The sequence below is a fragment of the Pelophylax lessonae genome (genome assembly GCF_965119305.1).
Source record: "Pelophylax lessonae genome assembly, chromosome: 5".
Lineage (NCBI taxonomy): Eukaryota > Metazoa > Chordata > Amphibia > Anura > Ranidae > Pelophylax > Pelophylax lessonae.
In genome coordinates, this window is record NC_138772.1 from 541,239,656 (window position 1) to 541,251,575 (window position 11,920).

General features: G+C 45.5%; 1 protein-coding gene across 7 annotated transcripts in view; it reads right to left on the reverse strand.

Annotated features, from left to right (window-relative positions):
* PTK2 (protein tyrosine kinase 2) overlaps positions 1-11,920 on the reverse strand; it is a gene marked incomplete at its 3' end in the record, with an annotated part of 628,214 nt that overhangs the window by 51,146 nt on the left and 565,148 nt on the right. For all 7 annotated transcript variants that reach the window (XM_082257401.1, XM_082257399.1, XM_082257400.1 and 4 more), the window contains one exon: positions 10,262-10,324. In XM_082257401.1, the coding sequence (XP_082113527.1) occupies positions 10,262-10,324 (63 nt within the window). The remainder of the gene's footprint in view (positions 1-10,261; positions 10,325-11,920) is intronic.

The following is an 11,920-nucleotide window of genomic DNA, read 5'->3' on the forward strand; positions in this document are numbered from 1 at the left end:
TCCAGACTACCGGGGCGGGACACACACTATCCCAGGACCAGAGTGGGATAGCGGGGGGAGACCCCAGGGGTCTCTGCTGCATTCTCTGCCCTGGGACCCCCACCAGACTCTAGGTCAAGACAGAGGGGAATAGGAGTGGGTGAAGCCCAGTTCAGTGAGGGATTTAAGGATGGGAAGAGGGAACCTGCAGGCAGGTCCGACCAAACCTGGAGGTAACTTGCGTCCACCCCAAAGAAAACCACCAGAAGGAGGACTGTACTTACCCTGCCAGGGTGTGGCTACTGCTTCAGATAGAACTTCTTGCCACCGAAGTAGGGGAGCTGCTGGCCAAGGAACTGCTGCGACTCAGACCCAAGTCCGGCCATATGCGACCCTACGAGGAGTTTAACATGCGGGCCAGCCTCTGTCTGTGAGGCTATGTTGTGGACGACCTAGAGTAGCTACAATCTGCATGCTCTCGCTGGCTGGGCTGAGGGGACCATTGGATCTAGATTATCCAGCCCGTCACCCAGCCTGGCAGTTGATTGTAGATCTCCAAAGAGAAAAATAAAAAAAGTTGTAAGGAAAGAGAAAATTACTAGGACCAGAGATCCCAGCCGGGAGCCTAGGTCTTTACTCAGATAAGAACTGATTACCTAGAGCAGAGAGGGGGGTTATATACCAAGATGAGGATGGCCCATTGGTGTAGCCAGGTGTATTTTGTCCTGCCTAGTCCTACTCCTTGAGGAGGCAATATAACCCATTAGTTATGATTTATGTAGCGATGCGTCCGTCGATGAACGAACGATAAAATGCGGCTCAGCCATGGTGTTTTAACGCACCTCAACCACTAGTGTGAACTGCATACCCGCTGTCACTAGGCTGATGCTAACAGTCATGCTTATATATTTACACAATGGCACAATAAAATTCCGCCTTGCAGCAAGTATCCCCAGTTCACATCCCATTCAGGATACTATCTCCATGGAGTTTGCATGTTCTCCCTGTGTTTGTAGGAGGTTTCCTCTGGTACTCTGGTTTCTCTCCACACTCCAAAGAAATGTTGGTAGCTTAATTGGCCCTAGAATGTGTATATGTATTTATATGTATGTACGTACGCGTGATACTGTCCTTAAATTGTAAGCTCCTTGAGCACAGGGACTGGAGGGAGTAAGGCACGGCATAAATTGACGACGCTATACACATGCCTATAATAATAATATAGTAATATTAAATTAAAATTTGCTACAGCATGTATTGCAAATACAAAATACAGTTTTTAAAGCATATCCAAACCCCAAAGAAATGTAATATGTTGCAGCTTACCAGCCCTTAGATGTGGTGGCTGCGTTCGTTTTCTTTTATCACCTGTAGTTTGGTTCATATTTGGGTGGGTGGTTGCTGAAATTGCACCTGTTGCCGCAACCGCCCACAGCCAAAAAGCACTGCTCATTTAAAGACGTGCGGAATTGCCATTCATTCTTAATGGCACTCCTGTGCATCTAAACACAGTGCGATTGTGGGTGCGAGAAATCGCATAGTGCAAAACTGACATGCAATTTACCCAGGGACCTTTTTTCCTGGGTTTTCCAGCAGGTACAGCAGCCTGTTCACTTGAATAAGCTGCTGTGCCCACGCAAAGGTGAGCCGCAGCAATTGCATAAGTGTGACCCTTGCGTTAAAGTGTTACTAAACCCACAACTGTAAAATCAGTCTGGATATGCAGTAAAGCATGCTTGTTATACTCACTGTGAAACCCAAGAGATTAATCCTTTGCATTGTGTAAAAAGGTTGTTCGATCCTGGCTTCTCTGATCCTTCTCTTCTTCCAATGAATTCAATATATTTCCTGATATTTACAGAGCCAAGGGCCAGGCTACACATGCTCAATTTCGTATATATTGCTAGAGTTTTTTTTTTCCTTGGGAAAGTGCATGTGATCAGCACAGGGCCAATCAACACTGTCCAGGCAGAAAGTCAGGGGTCCTCTATTCTTATAGGACAATTGTGGGAGAATGAAAACTCCTACTACAAGCTTTACCAGAAACAAGTCTAGAAGTCACAAGACTGCTATATACTGCTGATGAGAAAGGTATTCAGCAGTTTATATTTACTAAAACTATAGCATTTCCAGGTTCTGTGGGAGACCAGATATAGTGAATGCAGGCCCCTGGGTTTAGTAACACTTTAAAAGCATGTCCTGTCCTAGGCTGGCTACATTCAATCCACTGTATCCATGGAGGGAGCAACGTTTTCACCCTAGACTGCTCATCTGATTTGGACTACAAACACATGCTAGTCTCCTTATTTCCATTACATCAGGGGAGTCAGGGAGATTTGCAGTTTACAGAGGAGAGTTTAGAAGGCATATGACATTGTTTTAGTTCATCTAACAGGAAGTTACAAGTACACTGCATTGGCAAGATCAACAGGAATTTTACATAATTGAAGAAAATGTACTTGGCTTACATAGTAAGGTTGAAGAGAGACACAAGTCCATCTAGGTTCAACCTTAAAAGAGGAAAACAAATGCAGCCACAACAGCTGCAAAATAATACATTTTTGTTCTTGAGTTTAGATATCCTACGATCGGTTGCCGCAAACGTGTCAAATAAGTTGGGCGGCGAAAGCGTGGCCAATCAGACCCTATTAAAGGGACGCCAGGGCTGGGTTGGAAGAGGGCTGAAGATGGTACTGGTGTTTGTGGTAAATGTGGTATGTAGTCCTTTCAGTGTGCTTCATAAAGCATATGATAATGCAGCAATGAGATGTGCGGTGGGAAGGTTCCTACGTACATGGGTTTATTATTAGAAGAGTATCCAGAAGCTGACACCGCCACAGTTCAAAGGAAATGCAAAGGCAACACCCAAGAAACCACCAACACCGAAGAACCATGAGAAAAATATGCTGCAAGCTGTACTCTCATCACTGACAGAAAAACAGACATGTCAACAGAGAGAGCAGATAGTCATTAAATCTCCATTTAGTGAGCCAAAGATGTGAATCCTGACAGTTAATCATTCCAACACAATATGTTTTGTAGCATATATTTTGTTTTTCTGCAATAAATACGACACAATGGGGAATCGGGTAGCATGTTAATAAAGCGGACCTAAAAACCTATACACCTTACCCCCCCCCCCCCCCCCGAAGTAATGGGACAGTAGTAGCACTCTCATAAATGTTACCTTTAACTGTAAAATGGGAATATTCACAAACCTCCAGGGCCTGCTGTGTGACCAATTTGTTGGCGCTGGTCTGTGGTCTGCACAGATCTATTGGCTGACTGTCTGGCTCTGAATGTTAATACCCAAAGATTCCCTGGCACAAAGCATGCCACCAATGCCAAAGCACTGCTCACCGACCAGGGATTTTTCAGCACCGTTATTGGTGTTTACAGCAAAGGGGTGGATATTTACATCAATGTGATAGCTAATTATAGGTCTAAACATTTTAATTGATAATTTGAACAGGTCAGTGCTGGTAACGTCTAAGGGTATTGAAGCCTGTATGTAAGGGGACTGTGTGGGCCTTGCCACATAATGGTGGAGAAGGATGTGCTGTATCTGTAAGCTGTATACAAGGTGACAGTGTGGGCATTGTCTGATAGCGGAGGAGGTAACCGTGCTGGATTAGTATTTTGTATATAAGGCGGCAGCGTTTGCCTAGTCAGACAGTAGAGGAGGAAGCCGTACTGGATCAGTAAGCTGTATATAAGGGAACATTGTGTGCATTGGCAGCATGTGGAGGAGGAAGCAGTTCTAGATTGGTAAACTGTATATAAGGTAACAGTGTGTGCATTGTCTGACAGTAGAGGAGGAATATGTGCTGGAGAAGTAAGCTGTATATAAGTTTAGTGTGTGTGACTTGTAAAATAGTAAAGAAGGAAGCAGTACTGGATCAGTAGGCTGTTTTTACAGTGAGTGTGTATGCCTTGTGAGATAGTGGAGGAGGAAACCGCGCTGGATCAGTAAGGAATATGTAAACTAAAAGTGTGATTATTGTCAGAAAGTAGAGGAGGAAGCTGTGTTGGATGAGTAAGCTGTATACAGTACAAGGTAACATGTGCCTTGTCAGATAGTGGAAGAGGAAGCAGGGCTGGATGAGTAAGCTGAATGTGATATAAGGTAACAGCATATGCATTGTCGGACTGTGGAGGAGGAAGCAGTGCTGGATTAGTAAGCAACATGTAAGCTGACATTGCGTTTCTTGTCAGACAGTAGAGAAGGAAGAAAAACAGTGCTGTATAAGTAGGCTGTATATCAGGTCATGCTGTTTGCCTTCTCAGAAAGTGGAGGAGGAAGTATTGCTAGATTAGTATCAGTATGTAAGCAGTCAGTGTGTTTCTTGTCAGTTAGTACAGAAGGAAGCAGTGCTGGATAAGTAGGCTGTAGATCAGGTGGCAAAGCGTGCCTGGTCAGAGTGGAGGAGCAAGCAGTGATGGATAAGTAAGCAGTATATATGCGGACAGTGTTTCTTGTCAGATAGTGGAGGAGGAAGCAGTGCTGGATCAGTATGCTGAATATAAGCTTACAGTGTGTGCCTTATCAGATAGTGGAAGAGGAAGCAGTGCTGGATCAATAAGCTGTATATAAGCTGTATATAAGCTTACAGTGTGTTTCTTGTCAGCTAGTGGAGGAGGAAGCAGTGCTGGATAAGTAAGCAGTATGTAAGCGGACAGGGTGTTTCTTGTCAGATAGTGGAGGAGGAAGCAGCGCTAGATAAGTGAGCAGTATGTAAGCGGGCAGTGTGTTTCTTGTCAGATAGTGGAGGAGCAAGCAGTGCTGGAAAGGTAAGCAGTCAGTGTGTTTCTTGTCAGATAGTGGAGGAGGAAGCAGTGCTGGATAAGTAAGCAGTATGAAAGCGGACAGTGCGTTTGTCAGATAGTGGAAGAGGAAGCAGTGCTGGATCAATAAGCTGTATATAAGCTTACAGTGTGTGCCTTGTCTGCTAGTGGAGGAGGAAGCAGTGCTGTATAAGTAAGCAGTATGTAAGTGGACAGGGTGTTTCTTGTCAGATAGTGGAGGAGGAAGCAGTGCTGGATAAGTGAGCAGTATGTAAGCGGACAGGGTGTTTCTTGTCAGATAGTGGAGGAGGAAGCAGTGCTGGATAAGTAAGCAGTATGTAAGCGGACAGTGTGTTTCTTGTCAGATAGTGGAGGAGGAAGCAGTGCTGGATAAGTGAGCAGTATGTAAGCGGACAGTGTGTTTCTTGTCAGATAGTGGAGGAGGAAGCAGCGCTAGATAAGTGAGCAGTATGTAAGCGGACAGGGTGTTTCTTGTCAGATAGTGGAGGAGAAAGCAGTGCTGGATAAGTGAGCAGTATGTAAGCAGACAGTGTGTTTCTTGTCAGATAGTGGAGGAGGAAGCAGTGCTGGATAAGTGAGCAGTATGTAAGCGGACAGGGTGTTTCTTGTCAGATAGTGGAGGAGGAAGCAGTGCTGGATAAGTAAGCAGTATGTAAGCGGACAGTGTGTTTCTTGTCAGATAGTGGAGGAGGAAGCAGTGCTGGATAAGTAAGCAGTATGTAAGCGGACAGTGTGTTTCTTGTCAGATAGTGGAGGAGGAAGCAGCGCTAGATAAGTGAGCAGTATGTAAGCGGACAGGGTGTTTCTTGTCAGATAGTGGAGGAGAAAGCAGTGCTGGATAAGTGAGCAGTATGTAAGCAGACAGTGTGTTTCTTGTCAGATAGTGGAGGAGGAAGCAGTGCTGGATAAGTAAGCTGTATGTAAGCGGACGGTGTGTTTCTTCTCAGATAGTGGAGGAGGAAGCAGTGCTGAATAAGTAAGCAGTCAGTGTGTTTCTTGTCAGATAGTGGAGGAGCAAGCAGCGCTGGATAAGTAAGCAGTATGTAAGCGGACAGGGTGTTTCTTGTCAGATAGTGGAGGAGGAAGCAGTGCTGGATAAGTAAGCAGTATGTAAGCGGACAGTGCGTTTCTTCTCAGATAGTTGAGGAGGAAGCAGTGCTGGATAAGTAAGCAGTCAGTGTGTTTCTTGTCAGATAGTGGAGGAGGAAGCAGCGCTGGATAAGTAAGCAGTATGTAAGCGGACAGTGTGTCTCTTGTCCGATAGTGGAGGAGGAAGCAGTGCTGGACAAGTAAGCAGTATGTAAGCGGACAGGGTGTTTCTTGTCAGATAGTGGAGGAGGAACCAGTGCTGGATAAGTAAGCAGTATGTAAGCGGACAGTGTGTTTCTTGTCAGATAGTGGAGGAGGAAGCAGTGCTGGATAAGTAAGCAGTATGTAAGCGGACAGTGTGTTTCTTCTCAGATAGTTGAGGAGGAAGCAGTGCTGGATAAGTAAGCAGTATGTAAGCGGACAGGGTGTTTCTTGTCAGATAGTGGAGGAGAAAGCAGTGCTGGATAAGTGAGCAGTATGTAAGCAGACAGTGTGTTTCTTGTCAGATAGTGGAGGAGGAAACAGTGCTGGATAAGTAAGCTGTATGTAAGCGGACGGTGTGTTTCTTCTCAGATAGTGGAGGAGGAAGCAGTGCTGAATAAGTAAGCAGTCAGTGTGTTTCTTGTCAGATAGTGGAGGAGCAAGCAGCGCTGGATAAGTAAGCAGTATGTAAGCGGACAGTGTGTCTCTTGTCCGATAGTGGAGGAGGAAGCAGTGCTGGACAAGTAAGCAGTATGTAAGCGGACAGGGTGTTTCTTGTCAGATAGTGGAGGAGGAACCAGTGCTGGATAAGTAAGCAGTATGTAAGCGGACAGTGTGTTTCTTGTCAGATAGTGGAGGAGGAAGCAGTGTTGGATAAGTAAGCAGTATGTAAGCGGACAGTGTGTTTCTTCTCAGATAGTTGAGGAGGAAGCAGTGCTGGATAAGTAAGCAGTATGTAAGCGGACAGGGTGTTTCTTGTCAGATAGTGGAGGAGAAAGCAGTGCTGGATAAGTGAGCAGTATGTAAGCAGACAGTGTGTTTCTTGTCAGATAGTGGAGGAGGAAGCAGTGCTGGATAAGTAAGCTGTATGTAAGCGGACGGTGTGTTTCTTCTCAGATAGTGGAGGAGGAAGCAGTGCTGAATAAGTAAGCAGTCAGTGTGTTTCTTGTCAGATAGTGGAGGAGCAAGCAGCGCTGGATAAGTAAGCAGTATGTAAGCGGACAGGGTGTTTCTTGTCAGATAGTGGAGGAGGAAGCAGTGCTGGATAAGTAAGCAGTATGTAAGCGGACAGTGCGTTTCTTCTCAGATAGTTGAGGAGGAAGCAGTGCTGGATAAGTAAGCAGTCAGTGTGTTTCTTGTCAGATAGTGGAGGAGGAAGCAGTGCTGGATAAGTAAGCTGTATGTAAGCGGACAGTGCGTTTCTTCTCAGATAGTTGAGGAGGAAGCAGTGCTGGATAAGTCAGTGTGTTTCTTGTCAGATAGTGGAGGAGGAAGCAGCGCTGGATAAGTAAGCAGTATGTAAGCGGACAGTGCGTTTCTTGTCAGCTAGTGGAGGAGCAAGCAGTGCTGGATAAGTAAGCAGTATGTAAGCGGACAGTGTGTTTCTTGTCAGATAGTGGAGGAGGAAGCAGTGCTGGATAAGTAAGCAGTATGTAAGTGGACAGTGTGTTTCTTGTCAGATAGTTGAGGAGGAAGCAGTGCTGAATAAGTAAGCAGTCCGTGTGTTTCTTGTCAGATAGTGGAGGAGCAAGCAGCGCTGGATAAGTAAGCAGTATGTAAGCGGACAGGGTGTTTCTTGTCAGATAGTGGAGGAGGAAGCAGTGCTGGATAAGTAAGCAGTATGTAAGCGGACAGTGTGTCTCTTGTCCGATAGTGGAGGAGGAAGCAGTGCTGGACAAGTAAGCAGTATGTAAGCGGACAGGGTGTTTCTTGTCAGATAGTGGAGGAGGAAGAAGTGCTGGATAAGTAAGCAGTCAGTGTGTTTCTTGTCAGATAGTGGAGGAGCAAGCAGCGCTGGATAAGTAAGCATTATGTAAGCGGACAGGGTGTTTCTTGTCAGATAGTGGAGGAGGAACTAGTGCTGGATAAGTAAGCAGTATGTAAGCGGACAGTGCGTTTCTTCTCAGATAGTTGAGGAGGAAGCAGTGCTGGATAAGTGAGCAGTATGTAAGCGGACAGTGTGTTTCTTGTCAGATAGTGGAGGAGGAACCAGTGCTGGATAAGTAAGCAGTATGTAAGCGGACAGTGTGTTTCTTGTCAGATAGTGGAGGAGGAAGCAGTGTTGGATAAGTAAGCAGTATGTAAGCGGACAGTGTGTTTCTTCTCAGATAGTTGAGGAGGAAGCAGTGCTGGATAAGTAAGCAGTATGTAAGCGGACAGGGTGTTTCTTGTCAGATAGTGGAGGAGAAAGCAGTGCTGGATAAGTGAGCAGTATGTAAGCAGACAGTGTGTTTCTTGTCAGATAGTGGAGGAGGAAGCAGTGCTGGATAAGTAAGCTGTATGTAAGCGGACGGTGTGTTTCTTCTCAGATAGTGGAGGAGGAAGCAGTGCTGAATAAGTAAGCAGTCAGTGTGTTTCTTGTCAGATAGTGGAGGAGCAAGCAGCGCTGGATAAGTAAGCAGTATGTAAGCGGACAGGGTGTTTCTTGTCAGATAGTGGAGGAGGAAGCAGTGCTGGATAAGTAAGCAGTATGTAAGCGGACAGTGCGTTTCTTCTCAGATAGTTGAGGAGGAAGCAGTGCTGGATAAGTAAGCAGTCAGTGTGTTTCTTGTCAGATAGTGGAGGAGGAAGCAGTGCTGGATAAGTAAGCTGTATGTAAGCGGACAGTGCGTTTCTTCTCAGATAGTTGAGGAGGAAGCAGTGCTGGATAAGTCAGTGTGTTTCTTGTCAGATAGTGGAGGAGGAAGCAGCGCTGGATAAGTAAGCAGTATGTAAGCGGACAGTGCGTTTCTTGTCAGCTAGTGGAGGAGCAAGCAGTGCTGGATAAGTAAGCAGTATGTAAGCGGACAGTGTGTTTCTTGTCAGATAGTGGAGGAGGAAGCAGTGCTGGATAAGTAAGCAGTATGTAAGTGGACAGTGTGTTTCTTGTCAGATAGTTGAGGAGGAAGCAGTGCTGAATAAGTAAGCAGTCCGTGTGTTTCTTGTCAGATAGTGGAGGAGCAAGCAGCGCTGGATAAGTAAGCAGTATGTAAGCGGACAGGGTGTTTCTTGTCAGATAGTGGAGGAGGAAGCAGTGCTGGATAAGTAAGCAGTATGTAAGCGGACAGTGTGTCTCTTGTCCGATAGTGGAGGAGGAAGCAGTGCTGGACAAGTAAGCAGTATGTAAGCGGACAGGGTGTTTCTTGTCAGATAGTGGAGGAGGAAGAAGTGCTGGATAAGTAAGCAGTCAGTGTGTTTCTTGTCAGATAGTGGAGGAGCAAGCAGCGCTGGATAAGTAAGCATTATGTAAGCGGACAGGGTGTTTCTTGTCAGATAGTGGAGGAGGAACTAGTGCTGGATAAGTAAGCAGTATGTAAGCGGACAGTGTGTTTCTTGTCAGATAGTTGAGGAGGAAGCAGTGCTGAATAAGTAAGCAGTCCGTGTGTTTCTTGTCAGATAGTGGAGGAGCAAGCAGCGCTGGATAAGTAAGCAGTATGTAAGCGGACAGGGTGTTTCTTGTCAGATAGTGGAGGAGGAAGCAGTGCTGGATAAGTAAGCAGTATGTAAGCGGACAGTGTGTCTCTTGTCCGATAGTGGAGGAGGAAGCAGTGCTGGACAAGTAAGCAGTATGTAAGCGGACAGGGTGTTTCTTGTCAGATAGTGGAGGAGGAAGAAGTGCTGGATAAGTAAGCAGTATGTAAGCGGACAGGGTGTTTCTTGTCAGATAGTGGAGGAGGAAGCAATGCTGGATAAGTAAGTGGACAGTGTGTTTCTTGTCAGATAGTTGAGGAGGAAGCAGTGCTGAATAAGTAAGCAGTCAGTGTGTTTCTTGTCAGATAGTGGAGGAGGAAGCAGTGCTGGATAAGTAAGCTGTATGTAAGCAGTCAGTGTGTTTCTTGTCAGCTAGTGGAGGAGCAAGCAGCGCTGGATAAGTAAGCTGTATACAAGCTTACAGTGTGCACCTTGTCAAATAGTGGAGGAAGAAGCAGTGCTGGATCAGTAAGTTATACCTTAGTTGCGATTCATGTGTGCAGCTTGCAAGGGAAAATAGCAATGGATGCAAACCACTGTAAAACCACCTCTTGCTCTATTGTTGGGGTACCTGACACTTTCTCAGCTGTTTCGGACTCTCTAGCCGGCAGGCTTCTTTACAGAAAGGTATTTGAACCATCTCCCTCCCCAGCAGTGTCAGACAGCAAACAGCTGTTCCCCAGGAAAAACGCAGACTTACAAAACCTGTTTTCCTAGTCCAGAGAAAGAAGCTTACCGGACACTGTATGCTTCCATCCACATGGTCAATGCTGCCCCGGGAGAGCCGGACATCGGGTTTCTGGAAACAAGTAAAAATAAATAGATGTGTTACTAGCAGGAAAACATACGAGGAACAACTTCCAACAAACAACCTTCTCAGGGGGGAAAAAAAAAGCCAAGCAATCGTTTGCACAATCCTCCTTCCTGCAAGTCTGAAGCCGTTAAGCAAGAAGGTAGCGAACGCAGCGCCGAGGGCAGATCCAGCTTCTGAAAAAGATCACAAAATCCCAAAATCCTACCATCCGGCCCACGCAGCACTTGAACACTTGCATGTTGTTAAGAATTCTCTGCGCAGATTCCCGGGGAAGTGTCTTGAGAGTAAACAGGAGACGAGGCGATGCATTAATTCCAGTTTCCTGCGAGAGGAAAGCTCTTGTGTGCGCGGCTTGGCTGCAGCCGCCGGAGTGGAAGTGGGGCCAATTACTGAATCTTTTTAGCATTGCACAAGCAAGGTTTTTTTTTTTTTTTTTCTTCTCCTCTCTCTTCTCTATTGCACAGGAAGAACTGGAGGAGAGAGAGAGAGCGATGACTTGGCTACGTGCACAGATCATAAATTATGTCTTTGGCTAGAAGGAGCACAAAAGATAGTTTAAAGCTTCTGTCTGAGAATTGTAGTGTAACGTCCAATCAGGGGGGGGGGGGGGGGTTTACAAATCAGCGCAGAAAATAGCCCTGTCCTGCTTGGGTTGTTTACAGGAATTTAGATGTCAGGAGATTCGATAGATACAAAACAGTCTGACATTTCAAGGGGACCTGTCATTAAAGCTCACACACGGATTACCAGAGCGGGTCAGCTTGATTATAATCATATTAAGCTTAACCACTTTACCATCGGAGGATTTTGCTGTCTTACGTCTGGGCCACTTTTTGCGATTCGGCGCTGTGCGACTTTAACTGACAATTGCGCGGTCGTGCAACACTATACCCAAACTAAATTTACGTCCTTTTTTTCCCACAAACAGAGCTTTCTTTTGGTGGTATTTGATCACCTGTGCGATTTTTACTTTTTGCGCTATAAACAAAAAAATTTATTTTGAAAAAATAACAATATTTTTCACATTTTTTATATGAAATTCCCCCCCCCCCAAAAAAATGTAAAAATCTAAATTTTTTTAAATTTTTGCCCAATTTGTTTTCTGCTACCTATGTTTGGTAAAAAAAAAAAAATCACAATAAGCGTATTTTGATTGGTTTGCGCAAAAGTTATTGCGTTTACTAAGGGAAAGATCTCTGTCATTTTTTTTTTTTAACGAGTAATGGCGGCGATCTGCGATTTTTTTTGCGGAACTGCGACATTGCGAAGGACAGATCGGACCCTTGACTGACATTTTTGACACTTTTGGGGGTACCAGTGACATTACTACCGTAATCAGTGCTATAAATATGCAATGTTACTGAAAAAATGACACTGGCAGGGAAGGGGTTAACTTTATTGGAGAGGGAGGGGTTAATGTATGCCTGGTGCTTACTAACGTGTGTGGGGGGAGGTGACTGAGTGACACAAGGACAGATCGCATGTTCAGCTATGCTGAACCCTGCAATCTGTCACTCCCTGTCACTTAGGAGATCCGCCCGCTCTGTTTACACAAGCGGGCGGATCTCCACACTCGATTCC